The 19183-nt window shown below is 43.1% G+C and overlaps 1 protein-coding gene across 2 annotated transcripts in view; it reads right to left on the bottom strand.

Moving 5' to 3' along the window:
- LOC118284653 (CREB-regulated transcription coactivator 2) overlaps positions 1-19183 on the bottom strand; it is a 29555-nt gene that overhangs the window by 7869 nt on the left and 2503 nt on the right. Inside the window, exons 2-12 of one of the 2 annotated variants that reach the window (XM_035607544.2) lie at positions 13539-13640; positions 13036-13152; positions 12480-12541; positions 8915-8983; positions 7247-7353; positions 5173-5199; positions 4212-4291; positions 3441-3490; positions 2771-3042; positions 278-753; positions 1-41 (exon numbers count right to left, since the gene is read on the bottom strand). The exon at positions 1-41 is cut by the window's left edge and continues 364 nt beyond it. In XM_035607544.2, the coding sequence (XP_035463437.2) occupies positions 1-41; positions 278-753; positions 2771-3042; positions 3441-3490; positions 4212-4291; positions 5173-5199; positions 7247-7353; positions 8915-8983; positions 12480-12541; positions 13036-13152; positions 13539-13640 (1403 nt within the window). The remainder of the gene's footprint in view (positions 42-277; positions 754-2770; positions 3043-3440; positions 3491-4211; positions 4292-5172; positions 5200-7246; positions 7354-8914; positions 8984-12479; positions 12542-13035; positions 13153-13538; positions 13641-19183) is intronic. The other variant, XM_035607545.2, reaches the window with a different exon arrangement.

Genomic DNA, 19183 nt, shown 5'->3' on the forward strand with positions numbered 1-19183 from the left:
CTCTGGTCCAGGGGCAGTTTGCTGGTGTCCAGCGGGACGCCCTGCAGGAGGGGAGAGAGGAAAACGAGTAACAGGAAAACGACATCTGACAACAGCGACAACAGATACAACGACCACATGAGGATTTTTCTCTCCGATCTGATGAAAAACTAACAAATCATCACACTGACGCTAAAAACACCACAAAATTTTACTACAATAAAATACATAACAACAACATTCCAGGGGAAATCACACCGAAAACCCCCTTCAGTCGAAGCGTGTGTGTGTGTTTTACCTGTGTGATGGAGGACAGGGTGGGGGAGATGGTGGGGGAGAACTGTTTGGAGTGATGCCTCCGCGACTCCCCTCCCATGGGCAGGATGAGCGGGGACAGCTGTGCTCGTCTCCGCGGCGACGTGCTGAGTGACGGCTGACCCTGCCCGCCGAGCAGTGACGAGTAGGAGGAGGAGGAGGAGCAGGAGCCGGAGCCGCCCACGCCGCCGCCGTAACTGGGGTTGCCGCTGGACACGGACTGGAGGGAGGAGTTACTGAGGGAGGAGTGCAGCGACTGGCTGCTGAGGGAAGACGGCAGGGAGGGGGAGGAGCCGAGGGAAGACTGCAGCGAGGGGTTGCTGAGCGACGAGTGCAGAGAGGCGGAGCTCAGGGAGTTGGAGAAGGAGTGGCTGCTGAGGGACGACTGGATGTTGGGGTTGCTGAGCGACGACTGCAGGTTCGGGTTACTGAGCGTGCTCTGTAGCGAGGCCAGGAGACCTGAGGAGGGAGAGACACACATTTCATCAGAGGAGGGCATGGCGACGACATCGTGTTCACGACATGCAGAGGAAACCGGATGATCTCGTGATATTTATTGTGACGTTAATAAATCATGTCAACTCTTCAAAAGACGCGAGTTTATCAAAGGGACTTTTCTCTGAACTCTACTATTCCCTTTAATTCTAACAATGAAGGTTCGTTCGGGAGAATCTCGATATGAGCTCGACCGATATGGATTTTTTAGAGGCTGATGCCAACATGGATATTAGGGAGTACAAGATTTCTGACTGACACACACACACACACACACACACACACACACACACACACACACACACACACACACACACACACACACACACACACACACACACACACACACACACACACACACACACACACACACACACACACACACACACACACACACACACACACACACACACACACCATAAACTTTAACATTAATATCTATAAATAAAAAGAAAACACAAGTTCAACCAAATATATAGAACTTAAATTAAGAAAATAAATATTATTTACTTGACGTAAAATATAAACATAAATGCTAATTTCTTATATCGTTCGTTCGTAGGATGAAAAGCTCCGAAACAGATTTCCAGTAAACTTGGACAAGGATGGAACATGGATCAAGAAAGAATCCATGACACGTTGGTTTGGATCTGGCCAAAGGGGGCGGAGCCAGGAATGTCTGATCTCTTTCTTTAACATTGTTTTTTAAAATGTACACTGATTTCAGAGAATAATTGATGAAAACTATCAGACAAATTCTCTGACTGATTCTGTGAGGAGAGATTTGGTTTGGATTCACAGTTGTTGTTGTTTGACGTCGTTATTTTGGAAGGAAAATTATTTTCAGTACTTCAGTAAATTTGGAAGCTGTGCGACATGTGGTGTTTTTGGCCTGCGAACACAAAGTCAAACAGGAACTCCTCACACTCCTTGATCCTGGGAAAAAGCAATTATATCGAATATTTTAGATCGCTGCAAAACCCCAGAATGTACCCGTCTGAGTCTCTCGGCCCCGTGGCGTCCGAGTGACACTGAACATCCGGTTTGCAGCCACAAGAAGACGTGACAATACGGACTCGGGATCACAGAGGCGGGGCTGAGCTAACTGCAGCGTCCTACACCTGTGGTCTGCACACAGTCGCCTAGCGGCTGCACCTCCTCCCCCGAAGAAAAGAAAAAATCTAAACTCTCTCTGTGGCTAAATTTAGAGAGAGCGGCCTCGTCGTACATCCCCTCTGTTTCACCGTGTCTGCTCTCACCCACACACTTCCTCTGCTACGCTTCACACGAGTCACTTAGCTGAGAACTAAACACGACAACGTTATTCTTAAAAATATCTACTGTCAATGCCAAAACACCAACATAGGGCTGGGCAATATGGCCAATAAATAAAACCGCAATATATTTTTGTTATATCGCGATACACAATATATTAATCTTCAAAGCAGGTCTTATGTCGGCGCCTTTACAAAATTTGACTAGACAATTTGTATTCGCGGTGTTCAAGATATAGTTATTTAATACATCTCATGTGCAACAAGCCGCGATACATCAAATATATTCGAGATACCGGCCACTAGGGCTGGGCGATATGGCTAATATATCAAGATATTTTTAAATCTGCTCTAAAGCACTTCATAAATGCACAATCCAACCCTTCGATGCAGACAATCACACCAGTATGATGATTCTAGTTTTCCCTGAAACCCACGTCTGTATTAAAACACTCTTAATCTTAAAAATGTTAACCTTGGGCGGCGCTTTTACAAAATTCTACGAGACAATTTGTATTTGCGTTATTCGCGATATAGTCATTTAATACATCTCATGTGCAGAAAGCTGCGATACATCGAATATATTCGAGATACCGCCCACCACTACACCACAGACACCAGTGAAACAGACATGTGACCTAAAGTGATCAATCAATCAATCAATCAATCAATCATTCAGCGCACACACTCCTGCAGACGGCACAGACCTGGCGTGTGGTGATGATGGAAGCTGCCGTTGCCTCCCGGTAGGTTGGCGGTGTTGATGCCCAGCTGCGTGAGCGTGGACGCCAGGTTCCCGGTGCTGCTGCCGCCGCTTAGGGACGAGGAGCCCGAGTAGCCGGGCTCGTCCTTGTCGAGTGGCGTGGGCAGCGGCGAGGGGAAGTGAAGGCTGGACAGGTCGGGCAGCGAGCCGCCGGTGTTGAGGCCCGGGGGAACGCCGTGAGCCGGCGTGGACGGCTGCTCCGGGGACGTGAATATACTGAGGGGAGAGAAGAGGAAGAATCAGACCAGGAAGTAAAATATATGGACGTGATATCATAGGAAGCAGTCAAATGTAATTCATCTCTCCCTCCATTTAACAGTTGAGTTCGCAAAGAAACTTTTTAATAAAACCTCTGTTGTGTCTTCTTGACTTTTCATGCACAGTTGTTGACTTTCTGTGCCACGATTCTCTTTGGTCACAAGACCCCGAGAGAACGTCTGACATTTAACACCGGTCGTTTTTTTTCTGGGGACTTTTAAAAGTTAAAGATGAGAAACTGAAGAAATGAATGACATGGATTTTCCCGCTGCATCAAAGAAAAAGACAACGTGTGTGTGTGTGTGTGTGTGTGTGTGCGCGCGCGCGTGTGTGCGTGCGTGCGTATTGGTTGTTACTTGATGCCGGGGACTTCGCAGGACTTGGGTCGGGACGACAACAGAGGCAACTGCAGACAGAAAAATACAATATTATTTCACTCAGTCGAGCTCAAACCCCCCAACAACAACAGCCATGAATTATTCATCAGGGGTGTTCACAAACACAGCGACGTAACAGTTTGGTATGTTATCGATACAGCAAAAAATTTGAAAATGCCGGAGAAAGGATTTGATAAAACTGACAATAAAGTATGATATTTTTGGTTTTTTTTACTTTAAACAATGATGGAGTTACTTGACCCATCTTCTGGGGTGTCTTTGTAGAAGCATAGAAAACAAAAGCAGATCTTTTTTTATTAAAAAAATTATGTGTGGTATTGTTGTAGTTAAAACAAATACAAAATACTCAAGTTTCACATTTTTCAGAAGAAACTTGACAATGTCCGCATTTTCTGTAGCTACACAGAGCAGAACTGCTAAGCTGTATCTGTTTGATTTTTCTAAATGTAATAGAGTTACAACGAATCGTTCGGTTCGTAACGTGGCCGAACCGAAAGCTTCGTACCGAACGGTCCAATACAAATACGTGTATCGTTACACCCCTAGTAGGCATGTCAAACACATTACTGGCTCCGCCCCTTTGTCCAGATCCACACCAACATTTCATGGATTCTTTCTCGCTCCGTGTTCCGTCCTTCCGCAAACTTTCGAGGAAAAACCTGTTCAGGAGCTTTTCCGTCCTGCTGACGGACATCACCTCAGTAATGAATCAGGTTTTCATGACCTCACCTTCTTGGTGTCCCAGGGTTTGAGCAGTTTGCCCTCGTCCAACACGTTCTCCTCGATGGGAGGAACTGGGTACGGAAACACTGAGGGGACAAAAGAGATTAGAACGAGGGAAAGTGTGGAATCGTCTTAACGTGTATGAGAAGGTCGAGGTCAGTGAACGTCCACGCGGTCGGTTTCATCTGCTCAGATTTGATTTCAGGCTTTGTGAAATGATGTTTACATCAGAGAGAAACCGAGTGAAACTCAAGTCTTGAAAAGATTTGTAACGTTTAAATGAATCAAAACGTTGATGTTGCACGTTTAAATGACAAGAAGCTGAACAAAGGTCAACGTCAGTGTGACACAATTTATTCTTTCCATCTATTAAATGTTCACAAAAGAAAAAATCTACATTCTTAATTTTTCCTCAACAACTATGAATCTTTTTAAATAACTTCTGATCATAATAGCTCAAAAAGATGTTTTAAAACTAAATCATGTCACATGACGGTTCACGTTCACTGGTCATGTGGTGTAAACAGGAAGTAGATTGTCTCCCTCTACAGTCGGTCCCTTAGTGACAAAAAGTCCTCTGAAGGAGGAACAGTGACGTTGACAGTGAAGTCAGAGCAGAGACGACGACGTCGACGTCGACAAGGCGGAATTGTTCCTGACAGGAAGTGTCAGAGTCTCTTTGCCTGATAAGAACCAATCGGAGAAAAGAACGTGGGCATCGTCTGCGTCATCGTTTACAAACTAAAACACAACCCGGAGTTTTCATACGTGGACCAGCAGCATTTACACGTCTCCAATTCAGACGCTGGAAAACTCCAGAGTCGTGTGGACGCAGGGCGTAACCGTAGCAACAGTGATGTGTTATTAAAACTAGCTCATCAGAGGGAGCGGAGCCTGAGTTTAGATCTTTGAGAATCTGACGGTGTAAAGAAATATAGTCGTGGGAATGGGTTTGAATGCAACTCACTTCTTCTTCCCTCTCCGTCGCCCTGACCTGCAGGATGAGACAGAGAGAGTAGACAGACAGACAGACAGACAGACAGACAGAGAGAGAAAGAGAAAGAGAAAGAGAGAGAAAGACAGACAAGAGAGAGAAAGAGAAAGAGAAAGAGAGAGAAAGACAGACAGAGAGACAGAGAGACACAGAGAGAAAGAGAAAGAGAGAGAGACAGAAAGACAGAGAGAGACAGAGAGAAAGAGAGAGAGACAGAAAGACAGACAGACAGACACAGAGACAGAGAGAGAAAGAGAAAGAAAGACAGACAAAGAGACACAAAGAGAAAGAGAGAGAGACAGAAAGACAGAGAGACACAGAGAGAAAGAGAGAGAGACAGAAAGACAGACAGACAGACACAGAGACAGAGAGAGACAGAGAGAGAAAGAGAAAGAGAAAGAGAGGGAAAGACAGACAGAGAGACACAAAGAGAAAGAGAGAGAGACAGAAAGACAGAGAGACACAGAGAGAAAGAGAGAGAGACAGAAAGACAGACAGACAGACACAGAGACAGAGAGAGACAGAGAGAGAAAGAGAAAGAGAGAGAAAGACAGACAGACAGAGAGAGAGACACAAAGAGAAAGAGAAAGAGAGAGAGACAGAAAGACAGAGAGACACAGAGAGAAAGAGAAAGAGAGAGAAAGACAGACAGACAGAGAGAGAGACACAAAGAGAAAGAGAGAGAGACAGAAAGACAGAGAGACACAGAGAGAAAGAGAGAGACAGAAAGACAGACAGACAGACACAGAGACAGAGAGAGACAGAGAGAGAAAGAGAAAGAGAGAGAAAGACAGACAGACAGAGAGAGAGACACAGAGAGAAAGAGAAAGAGAGAGAGACAGAAAGACAGAGAGACACAGAGAGAAAGAGAGAGAGACAGAAAGACAGACAGACAGACACAGAGACAGAGAGAGAAAGAGAAAGAGAGAGAAAGACAGACAGACAGACAGAGAGACACAGAGAGAAAGAGAGAGAGACAGAAAGACAGACAGACAGAGACAGAGAGAGAAAGAGAGAGAGACAGACAGACAGAGAGACACAGAGAGAGAGAAAGAGAAAGAGAGAGAGACAGAAAGACAGACAGACAGAGAGACACAGAGAGAGAGAAAGAGAAAGAGAAATAGAGAGAGACAGAAAGGCAGACAGACAAATAGAACAGTGGTTACTGATGGACTGTAGGAAATATTGTGTCTTTATATACATCCACTGATCGTCTTTATTTACAGTAGCTTATTGTCTTTATATACATTCATTTAACGTCTTTATATACAGTCATTGATCGTCTTTAAATACAGTCGCTAATCATCTTTATATACAGTCAAGTGTTTGTCTTTATATACAGTCCCTGATCGTCTTCATATACAGTTGCTGATCGTCTTTATATACAGTCAGTGATCATATTTATATACAGTCACTGATCATCTTTATATACAGAAATTTTCTCTCATCCTGACAGTCAAGAATTTTGGAGAAGATTTAGTTTTCTCGGTCCGAGTTGCTCATCGTGTTTGTTACCAATCTGCCTTTTTGCGATGTGACATTTCATTTTATCCAATTAAGATAATCAAGTCGTTGAAGGAGCTTTCTGGGAATTGAGGACATCCAGTGACCTGTTTATGAAAACAACAACAACATCAACAACAAGGAGCCTTCATCTGGATCTGAGTGGATTATATCATCATATCGTCTACATCTTATTCTTCGGTAGCCGATACATCAGAATCTTCACACCGCCGCTCTACTCATTACACTCTGCTTCTTCCTTAACACTCCTCATTCAACTTCTCTTACACGTAACCAAAACATTCTGGAAATGCTTTTCATTTCCAAACTCATTTTTTCTATTAATTCCCTTGAGGAAGGAAAAAAATTGGTGCTAATCATAAAGAGAGAACTAGTATCTTCCTTGAGAGAGCTGCTCCGTTTTATTACAAGTTAATATTTGTCATAAACTCGCTGATGTAAAAAACATTTGTCTTGAATTTGTTGCGTATGTGTGTGTGTGTGTGTGTGTGTGTGTGTGTGTGTGTGTGTTTTGCTCGCTCACCGGAGCGTCTGCTGCTCTGCGGGGTGAAGGTGGGTCCTCCGGTGGTGAAGGGGTCTCCTGTGGGCGGGTTCATCACGCTGGTGTGGAGGGCGGAGTCAGAGTTGGTCCTGGACACACAAACACACACACACAGAAGTGAATCTTCTGCATCACAGTGCGATATGAAAGTCGAACACCGACAACAGCATCATGACCAATTTATCAGTTGGACAAAAACATTGGCTGATATGTTTATATTCCACGTTTAAAGATTGATGTTTATTGCCTCGATTCGAGTTCTATACATTTGTGTTTTCATTTTATTTATAATAGAGTTTATAGGTAGCTGTGAATATCTAACATCAGTCACGTTTCTTTGTCGTAAGGGTTTGATAACGACATTTTAGTTATCGCTTAATTTTTGAACACATAAATATATATATATATATATTGGCTAATCTATCGTAAATGTTTTACTTCCTAATAGAGCGCAACAGTGACTCCGTCCACTTTTTGAATGGCTCCGGAAGTGAATTACCCATTCGCTCATTTTCTCCATTGACTTTTCATAAAATCCTTTATATAAAGAGTTTTAATCCTGAAGCAAGGACCAATCAGCTTCGAGATGAATCGTTATCAAACGTTTTATTTATTCAGAGCAAAAAAATTGTATGAAAACGGAAAAAAAGTCAAAGGTACAAGACTGTGTACGTAATTACTTTAAGAGCAGAGGAAGTACTCGTCCCATAATCCAATCCATTTAGCTTCTTCTTGAATTTACCTTCATCATCATCATCGTTTATATGGTTGACCAGAGTCTTGTGATGTGTTGCAGTTTGTGTTTTGTGAGCGTATAAAGTGTATTTCGAACATAGAGTTCGTGGTACCAGTAATTCACGCTGCGTTCAGTTACATCTCGGAGCTCAGAGCTCTGAAGTCGAGGTTGGTGGTTCCTTCAACTGGAGGAGGCGTTCGAGTGTCAACCTCCGACTCGCACGTCTGTAACTTTGAGTTCTGAGGTTTAGCGGGTGTAGTAAGAGTTTCCACCGATCAGCGAAGTCAATGTTACACTGTTGGATTGTGGGTAGTGTAGTATTTCTCTGTGACATTGCGAATAAAACATGATTCGGTTGATTTCATATGGACCTGTGGCTTCTACAGGTTTATGTTCCATCGTTTCACAACCTCAGAGCTCGTGGTGAGTCGGCCTCGGACAGTTACGACATTAATCATAACGGCTAATAATCAAATGAATATGATTTTCACTTCCAGAACTTCACTCTCGCGCTCTATATCGGTATCGACCCCAAAAAAACATCCACACCGGTCGAGCTCGATTGAAAATAAAATGTTGATTTCTGTTCACAAACATCAGGACATTTTATCTGCCCAAGATTTTTTTTTTCTTACGAAAACCAGATGAGATCAGAAAATATTTCTGATTGTACGTTTGGTCTTTACAGTAAACTGAAGCTGACAGAGAGGAAGCGTGTGATTGATCAAAGTGAAGTGAGATGTGGATGGAACAGACGAGGAGGAAGGACAACTTTGAACAAAGTCAAACGAAAATCCAAAGTCACATCATTGTCATTTTTCACCCACACAACTTTATCCTGCTTCCACTGTCAGGGTGGGAGCCGGCAGGAGGAAGAGAAGGAAGGAAGGAAGAGAAGGAAGAGAAGGATTCACCTGTTGAGTGCAGTGGTTGGGAGACGAAACGACTGGCTTTTGTCCCCGGGGAAGTTTCCGGACCAATTCCTTTTTTCGTGATCGACAAGAAACAAAAAGTTAGTTTCCTCCACCGAGCGAGAAAAAAGTCGGTAAAAAATGGAGGGAACGAAGAAGAGCGTAAGCTCGGAAAGCAGACGCAAGCGAAGAGAAGAGGACGATGGAGGCAGCGAGCGAAGGGCAGAGGGAGGCTGGCATGTCTCACAACGTCAGAACAAGGTCTGATGTTGTTAGTATTCTAATGATTATGTATTATATGTATTTAAGCATATATATAATGTTTGTCTAGATTAGAAAGAGAACAATTTAAAGGATTGAACATATTACAAAACCTGATATATTTGTGTTCTCTACATCAGAGTTTTTAACTAAAACACAAAGTTTTGGTCAAAGAACACGGCTCCACGATCACTACTGTACACACTCCACCAGCACAAGATGGCGGCGCCTGAATCAGAGATATTTTAGCTTCATGATTGTCCAACGAGAGGAAGTAGAAATACGGCGTTGTCCTTATATACACTGATCGTCTTTACATACAGTCGCTGATTGTATTTACATAGTCCCTGATTGTCTTTGTATACATTCTCTGATCTTCATTGTATACAGTCGCTGATCGTCTTTATATACAGTCGCTGATCGTCTTTATATACAGTCGCTGATCGTCTTCATATACAGTCGCTGATCGTCTTTATATACAGTCTCTGATCGTCTTTATATACAGTCAGTGATCGTCTTTATATACAGTCAGTGATCGTCTTTATATACAGTCGCTGATCGTCTTTATATACAGTCGCTGATCGTCTTTATATACAGTCGCTGATCGTCTTTATATACAGTCAGTGATCGTCTTTATATACAGTCAGTGATCGTCTTTATATACAGTCGCTGATCGTCTTTATATACAGTCGCTGATCGTCTTTATATACAGTCGCTGATCGTCTTCATATACAGTCGCTGATCGTCTTTATATACAGTCTCTGATCGTCTTTAAATACAGTCGCTGATCGTCTTTATATACAGTCAGTGATCGTCTTTATATACAGTCAGTGATCGTCTTTATATACAGTCGCTGATCGTCTTTATATACAGTCGCTGATCGTCTTTATATACAGGCAGTGATCGTCTTTATATACAGTCAGTGATCGTCTTTATATAGAGTCAGTGATCGTCTTTATATACAGTCGCTGATCGTCTTTATATACAGTCGCTGATCGTCTTTATATACAGTCGCTGATCGTCTTTATATACAGTCGCTGATCGTCTTTATATACAGGCAGTGATCGTCTTTATATACAGTCTCTGATCGTCTTTATATACAGTCTCTGATCGTCTTTATATACAGTCTCTGATCGTCTTTATATACAGTCACCGATCGTCTTTATATACAGTCTCCGATCGTCTTTATATACAGTCTCTGATCGTCTTTATATACAGTCGCTGATCGTCTTTATATACAGTCGCTGATCGTCTTTATATACAGTCAGTGATCGTCTTTATATACAGTCAGTGATCGTCTTTATATACAGTCGCTGATCGTCTTTATATACAGTCGCTGATCGTCTTTATATACAGGCAGTGATCGTCTTTATATACAGTCAGTGATCGTCTTTATATACAGTCACCGATCGTCTTTATATACAGTCAGTGATCGTCTTAATATACAGTCTCTGATCGTCTTAATATACAGTCTCTGATCGTCTTTATATACAGTCACCGATCGTCTTTATATACAGTCAGTGATCGTCTTAATATACAGTCTCTGATCGTCTTTATATACAGTCTCTGATCGTCTTTATATACAGTCTCTGATCGTCTTTATATACAGTCACTGATCGTCTTTATATACAGTCTCTGATCGTCTTTATATACAGTCTCTGATCATCTTTATATACAGTCACTGATCATCTTTATATAGTCAGTGATCGTCTTTATATACAGTCAGTGATCATCTTTATATACAGTCAGTGATCGTCTTTATATACAGTCTCTGATCGTCTTTATATACAGTCACCGATCGTCTTTATATACAGTCAGTGATCGTCTTAATATACAGTCTCTGATCGTCTTTATATACAGTCTCTGATCGTCTTTATATACAGTCTCTGATCGTCTTTATATACAGTCTCTGATCGTCTTTATATACAGTCTCTGATCGTCTTTATATACAGTCAGTGATCGTCTTTATATACAGTCAGTGATCGTCTTTATATACAGTCGCTGATCGTCTTTATATACAGTCACTGATCGTCTTTATATACAGTCAGTGATCGTCTTTATATACAGTCTCTGATCGTCTTTATATACAGTCTCTGATCGTCTTTATATACAGTCAGTGATCATCTTTATATACAGTCAGTGATCGTCTTTATATACAGTCAGTGATCGTCTTAATATACAGTCTCTGATCGTCTTTATATACAGTCAGTGATCATCTTTATATACAGTCACTGATCGTCTTTATATACAGTCACTGATCGTCTTAATATACAGTCTCTGATCGTCTTCATATACAGTCGCTGATCGTCTTTATATACAGTCTCTGATCGTCTTTATATACAGTCACTGATCGTCTTTATATACAGTCACTGATCTTCTTTATATACAGTCACTGATCGTTATTTGAGTAGAAACTCTGCTTCTCTTGAAATTAGTCGGAGTGAGACCTCAATGAGCCTCGAAACAAAAGACGTGACAGAAAATCGTTTCCACACAAACAGACGGAACAAAAACTTAGAAATGTATTTCCACTCAACTTTTCGTTTCACCAGAAACGTTTAGAAAAACTCCAGCTGTGTGTGTGTGTGTGTGTGTGTATGTATCTGTTGTGATGAACAGCACAGTGGACGAGGCCAGTCTCTCTCTCTGAAGGCAGATGTTGTCTTTGTTAGAAGAAAGAAAAACCAGAGAGACAAGCAGGCGAAAAGTAAATGACTGGAACGCTGCAGGAAACTGAAGACAAGGCCGAAAAAAAGAGATCCCCAGAAAGAGAAAGGACAAAAAAAGGAAGAAGAGGGAAAACAAAGAGCGGAGCCTGGAGTGAAGTCGCTTTCCTGTTAGTCGTGCAGAGGTTAGTTTAGAGGCAGACGACATTAAAGCCTTTGTGAAGCCTCGGTGTCGACACGTGTGAGCAGAGGCTGGTGCGGAGTCAAGGTCGTGCTCAAGGGCACTTCGGCAGGAGGGAGTGAGTTGGGGGGGTCAAACCTAAAGTGAACGTCCTTTAGAGCAACAGCACAGCAAAGACCAGGGTTTCCTTTTCTTCTCTCTGGCACAGCTGAAGCCTCCCGAGTCGAATAAAGTCGATTATCATACAAACGCTCAGGTCAAAACGACTTAAAAAATTCTTACACAACCTGAAATGATTTTCACCCTGAGGAGCGACGGAGGCTTCACAAAGCTTCATTGGGAGCAGAGGAGACTGCAGCGAGATGCTTTGGAAATAACACACAAAAAAAACAAGCGTCCCACTGCAGACGGCCGTGTCTCCAGGGAGACAGACAGGGGGGGAGGGGTTAAGTGACAGTACCTTCTCCAGCTGGGGTCAGGGGGCGGGGACAGGTAGGCCGAGTTGTAGGGTGAGCTGTCCACCTGAGGAGACCAACGGTTAAGGAAACAAACAAACACACATATGGAGAACTGAGCCTGCAAAGATTCAATAGAAATGAGACTTGTCATTTAGTTTTCTTTACCCAGTTCTAGTGAATTAAAAGGGGGAGTTGTAAATGAGATGATAAAGTTGTTCAAATTCGAGGGACGTTCTGAAATGTGTGAAAAGGCTGAACGTCACTTCATGTTGCTAAAGCAGAGATCGCTAATCAATAATCACAAAATTTCACGCAGATGTGCATAAACACAGAAATCTAAACCAAAATCCTATAACTATGGACGTTATCAATCTACACACGCACATAAACACAAAACACGCACACAACACGCACACAAACACAAACGCAAGCACACACACACACAAAATGAATCGGCTGCTGTCAGTTGGTCACTGAGGCGTACAGAAAATAAAGGTCTTTGAGTTTTGAGGGTCACAGACATTTTCACGTTCCTTCTCGTGACGAGCTGAAGGATACTTGTCGGTTGCGGTACGGTCGTACTGGCGAGATGAAGCGGCGGTCCCTCTGGACGCGCTCCACCAGGCCGTGGTGGCGAGTGGAGCGGTGCGACTCCAGCGTGGAAGGGAAGGGGCCCTGTCGGAGAGAGAGAGAGAGAGAGAGAGAGAGAGAGAGAGACACACACACACACACACACACACACACACACACACACACACACACACACACACACACACACACACACACACACACACACACACACACACACACACACACACACACACACACACACACACACACACACACACACACACACACACACACACACACACACACACACACGTCTCTGATGTCACATTGTGGAGCAAAAAAAACAGGAAAAGCAAGAAACAGCCACACGGAGAACAGAACGTGTCACTGCTGCTGTTGTTGTCATATCATGTTGTCGTAGCAACAGCAATGCTGCGGAGAGTAGTAGTTGTAGTCATGGTAACCAGTGAGAGACAGACGGCGGTCGTCACCTGGAAGTCCTGAGGGCTCCTGCCGATCTGGTTGACGTTGGGCAACGAGCCGCCGTAGTACGGACCCTGACTCCGGGTGAGACGGAGCTTCTGGGCCTGGAGCTGAAACAACCACAGAGACGTTAGAATCGATCTGCTCCTTATAAAAGATGAAACCTACTAACACTGTTGACGAGATGTCAGCTGCCCTCGGTCTGACACGAGAAAACTATAGATTAATTCGCAAATGAAGCCGGAAGCCAGACCCCAAATAAAAAGTGGGGTGATTTCAAAAAGAGTGATTTTAAGTTGGGCTATTATTGTGAAGGGCAGAACGGAAGAAGGGAGCAGATGCGCTGCAGTGTGTTTGACGGTGATAAATAAAGTTGTTCCGTCTTGGATCACGCTGGTTCATACGTCTCTGTGTTGTTATTTCGTATAAATGATACAGTACAGGCGCAACAATAAACGCTCGCTTATAACATCAATTCTTGGCGGAGCTGGGTCCACTATTTCCTTAGCAGGCGTTACTACTACCAGGAAGTCATTTTGAACTCTAAAACTTTATCGTCCAGCCGCGGTCGGAAAATTAACAAGTAGCGGCAGTGATCTATAATCGATTATGGTCCGTCACTGCATCGATGCAGCATCGTCCACGTCGCGATGCATCGTAAAAACGATGAATTTCAACGCCCCCACTGTCCAGGCTCCATTTACCATCTATTTAACTTCTTGTTTTTGTTGTTGTATTTGTGTGTTCCTTTCATTTAAAATATCATGACTCAAATACATTTCTTTGTCACAACGATAATTGGCCGATATATCGTCATCAGAAATGTTTTTACTTCCTAAGATTGGTGTCATCATCAACCCCGATAAAATCCATACCGGACAGAATCTAGTAGAAAACATTCAGCCTTAACGAGTGTGAAAACTCTGGTGAAAAACAAAAGAAAAAATAAGGGTGAATAAGCCATATTTTCAATCACAATCCAGATTTTTTTTCTAAAGCCAATATTATCATATATTATCATATTATCAGCCGATGGACAATGTGTCTGGCTCTAGCTGACACACTCACTTCACACGTCAGTGTTTTGTTAGTTGTATTGTGAGTCTCTGATTTCTCAGAAAATAGAAACGATCACACGAACAGATCACAGGAACAGGAAACTGTTGTGTGATTGTTTCCTGTACCTGTGACCGTTTCCTGTGACCTGTTTGTGTGATTGTTTCCTGTTCCTGTGACCTGTTCGTGTGATTGTTTCCTGTTCCTGTGATCGTTTCCTGTGACCTGTTCGTGTGATTGTTTCCTGTTCCTGTGATCGTTTCCTGTGACCTGTTTGTGTGATTGTTTCCTGTTCCTGTGACCGTTTCCTGTGACCTGTTCGTGTGATCGTGTCCTGTTCCTGTGATCTGTTCGTGTCATTGTTTCCTGTTCCTGCGATCGTTTCCTGTGACCTGTTCGTGTGATTGTTTCCTGTTCCTGTGATCTCTTCGTGTCATTGTTTCCTGTTCCTGTGACCTGTTCGTGTCATTGTTTCCTGTTCCTGTGATCTCTTCGTGTCATTGTTTCCTGTTCCTGTGACCTGTTCGTGTCATTGTTTCCTGTTCCTGAGACCTGTTCGTGTGATTGTTTCCTGTTCCTGTGATCGTTTAATGTGACCTGTTCGTGTGATTGTTTCCTGTTCTTGTGACCGTTTCCTGTGATCTGTTCGTGTGATTGTTTCCTGGTTCTGTGACCTGTTCGTGTGATTGTTTCCTGTTCCTGTGATCTCTTCGTATCATTGTTTCCTGTTCCTGTGACCTGTTCGTGTGATTGTTTCCTGTTCCTGTGATCTCTTCGTGTCATTGTTTCCTGTTCCTGTGACCTGTTCGTGTGATTGTTTCCTGTTCCTGTGATCGTTTCCTGTTCCTGTGACCTGTTCGTGTGATTGTTTCCTGTTCTTGTGACCTTTTCCTGTGATCAGTTTGTGTGATCGTGTCCTGTTCCTGTGATCGTTTCCTGTTCCTGTGACCTGTTCGTGTGATTGTTTCCTGTTCTTGTGACCGTTTCCTGTGATCAGTTTGTGTGATCGTGTCCTGTTCGTGTGATTGTTTCCTGTTCCTGTGATCGTTTAATGTGACCTGTTCGTGTGATTGTTTCCTGTTCTTGTGACCGTTTCCTGTGATCTGTTCGTGTGATTGTTTCCTGGTTCTGTGACCTGTTCGTGTGATTGTTTCCTGTTCCTGTGATCTCTTCGTATCATTGTTTCCTGTTCCTGTGACCTGTTCGTGTGATTGTTTCCTGTTCCTGTGATCTCTTCGTGTCATTGTTTCCTGTTCCTGTGACCTGTTCGTGTGATTGTTTCCTGTTCTTGTGACCGTTTCCTGTGATCTGTTCCTGTGATCGTTTCCTGTTCCTGTGATCGTTTCCTGTTCCTGTGATCTGTTCGTGTGATTGTTTCCTGTTCTTGTGACCGTTTCCTGTGATCTTTTCGTGTGATCGTTTCCTGTTCCTGTGATCGTTTCCTGTTCCTGTGACCTGTTCGTGTGATTGTTTCCTGTTCTTGTGACCGTTTCCTGTGATCAGTTTGTGTGATCGTGTCCTGTTCGTGTGATTGTTTCCTGTTCCTGTGATCTGTTTGTGTCATTGTTTCCTGTTCCTGCGATCGTTTCCTGTGACCTGTTCGTGTGATTGTTTCCTGTTCCTGTGATCTCTTCGTGTCATTGTTTCCTGTTCCTGAGACCTGTTCGTGTGATTGTTTCCTGTTCCTGTGATCGTTTAATGTGACCTGTTCGTGTGATTGTTTCCTGTTCTTGTGACCGTTTCCTGTGATCTGTTCGTGTGATTGTTTCCTGTTCCTGTGACCTGTTCGTGTGATTGTTTCCTGTTCCTGTGATTTCTTTGTGTCATTGTTTCCTGTTCCTGTGACCTGTTCGTGTGATTGTTTCCTGTTCCTGTGATCTCTTCGTGTCATTGTTTCCTGTTCCTGTGACCTCTTCGTGTCATTGTTTCCTGTTCCTGTGACCTGTTCGTGTGATTGTTTCCTGTTCCTGTGATCTCTTCGTGTCATTGTTTCCTGTTCCTGTAACCTGTTCGTGTGATTGTTTCCTGTTCCTGTGATCGTTTCCTGTGACCTGTTCGTGTGATTGTTTCCTGTTCCTGTGATCGTTTCCTGTGACCTGTTTGTGTGATTGTTTCCTGTTCCTGTGACCGTTTCCTGTGACCTGTTCGTGTGATCGTGTCCTGTTCCTGTGATCTGTTCGTGTCATTGTTTCCTGTTCCTGCGATCGTTTCCTGTGACCTGTTCGTGTGATTGTTTCCTGTTCCTGTGATCTCTTCGTGTCATTGTTTCCTGTTCCTGTGACCTGTTCGTGTCATTGTTTCCTGTTCCTGTGATCTCTTCGTGTCATTGTTTCCTGTTCCTGTGACCTGTTCGTGTCATTGTTTCCTGTTCCTGTGACCTGTTCGTGTGATTGTTTCCTGTTCCTGTGATCGTTTAATGTGACCTGTTCGTGTGATTGTTTCCTGTTCTTGTGACCGTTTCCTGTGATCTGTTCGTGTGATTGTTTCCTGGTTCTGTGACCTGTTCGTGTGATTGTTTCCTGTTCCTGTGATCTCTTCGTATCATTGTTTCCTGTTCCTGTGACCTGTTCGTGTGATTGTTTCCTGTTCCTGTGATCTCTTCGTGTCATTGTTTCCTGTTCCTGTGACCTGTTCGTGTGATTGTTTCCTGTTCCTGTGATCGTTTCCTGTTCCTGTGACCTGTTCGTGTGATTGTTTCCTGTTCTTGTGACCGTTTCCTGTGATCAGTTTGTGTGATCGTGTCCTGTTCCTGTGATCGTTTCCTGTTCCTGTGACCTGTTCGTGTGATTGTTTCCTGTTCTTGTGACCGTTTCCTGTGATCAGTTTGTGTGATCGTGTCCTGTTCGTGTGATTGTTTCCTGTTCCTGTGATCGTTTAATGTGACCTGTTCGTGTGATTGTTTCCTGTTCTTGTGACCGTTTCCTGTGATCTGTTCGTGTGATTGTTTCCTGGTTCTGTGGCCTGTTCGTGTGATTGTTTCCTGTTCCTGTGATCTCTTCGTATCATTGTTTCCTGTTCCTGTGACCTGTTCGTGTGATTGTTTCCTGTTCCTGTGATCTCATCGTGTCATTGTTTCCTGTTCCTGTGACCTGTTCGTGTGATTGTTTCCTGTTCTTGTGACCGTTTCCTGTGATCTGTTCCTGTGATCGTTTCCTGTTCCTGTGATCGTTTCCTGTTCCTGTGACCTGTTCGTGTGATTGTTTCCTGTTCTTGTGACCGTTTCCTGTGATCTTTTCGTGTGATCGTTTCCTGTTCCTGTGATCGTTTCCTGTTCCTGTGACCTGTTCGTGTGATTGTTTCCTGTTCTTGTGACCGTTTCCTGTGATCAGTTTGTGTGATCGTGTCCTGTTCGTGTGATTGTTTCCTGTTCCTGTGATCTGTTTGTGTCATTGTTTCCTGTTCCTGCGATCGTTTCCTGTGACCTGTTCGTGTGATTGTTTCCTGTTCCTGTGATCTCTTCGTGTCATTGTTTCCTGTTCCTGAGACCTGTTCGTGTGATTGTTTCCTGTTCCTGTGATCGTTTAATGTGACCTGTTCGTGTGATTGTTTCCTGTTCTTGTGACCGTTTCCTGTGATCTGTTCGTGTGATTGTTTCCTGTTCCTGTGACCTGTTCGTGTGATTGTTTCCTGTTCCTGTGATTTCTTTGTGTCATTGTTTCCTGTTCCTGTGACCTGTTCGTGTGATTGTTTCCTGTTCCTGTGATCTCTTCGTGTCATTGTTTCCTGTTCCTGTGACCTCTTCGTGTCATTGTTTCCTGTTCCTGTGACCTGTTCGTGTGATTGTTTCCTGTTCCTGTGATCTCTTCGTGTCATTGTTTCCTGTTCCTGTAACCTGTTCGTGTGATTGTTTCCTGTTCCTGTGATCATTTCTGTTTGTGTGATGTTTCCTGTTCCTGTTTTCGTTTCATGTGACCAGTTTCCTGTGACATTTTCCCGGAACAGGAAACGATCACACGAACAGATCACAGGAAACGATCACACGAACAGATCACAGGAAACGATCACACGAACAGATCACAGGAAACGATCACACGAACAGATCACAGGAAACGATCACACGAACAGATCACAGGAAACGATCACACGAACAGATCACAGGAAACGATCACACGAACAGATCACAGGAAACGATCACACGAACAGATCACAGGAAACGATAAAACGAAACGGCCAAGTTTGGATTTAGTTGGGTTCAGGTTTGGATTAGGGTTGAATAAATGTTTCTGACCCACAGCGACACACTACAGGGGAACAGGGTAAAGAAATATACTAAAAGGTCAATTACAAGTAGACAAATATTTTTCTGTGCATAAAAATGTATGTTTAAATAAAAAACTGATTAAAATGATTAGAATTGTGTTGATTTCTATAAAGTCCCAGAGCAGAAAACGGATTATTGGATTAATCCAGGTACCAAATCCTTGTTTCATATTAAAGCTACATTTTTTTTTATACAAAAGAATTTTGGATATTTGTTTGATTCAGTTAATAAATCAGAAAATTAGAGTACCTTTTTGTTGCTTTTTGCAATAAAATGTTTTATGAATCAGGCTGTGGGTAATAAACCTTATATGATTATGAAGAGGAATAAAAACTG

Source organism: Scophthalmus maximus, chromosome 10 (assembly GCF_022379125.1).
Source record: "Scophthalmus maximus strain ysfricsl-2021 chromosome 10, ASM2237912v1, whole genome shotgun sequence".
In the NCBI taxonomy this organism is placed as follows: Eukaryota; Metazoa; Chordata; class Actinopteri; order Pleuronectiformes; family Scophthalmidae; genus Scophthalmus; species Scophthalmus maximus.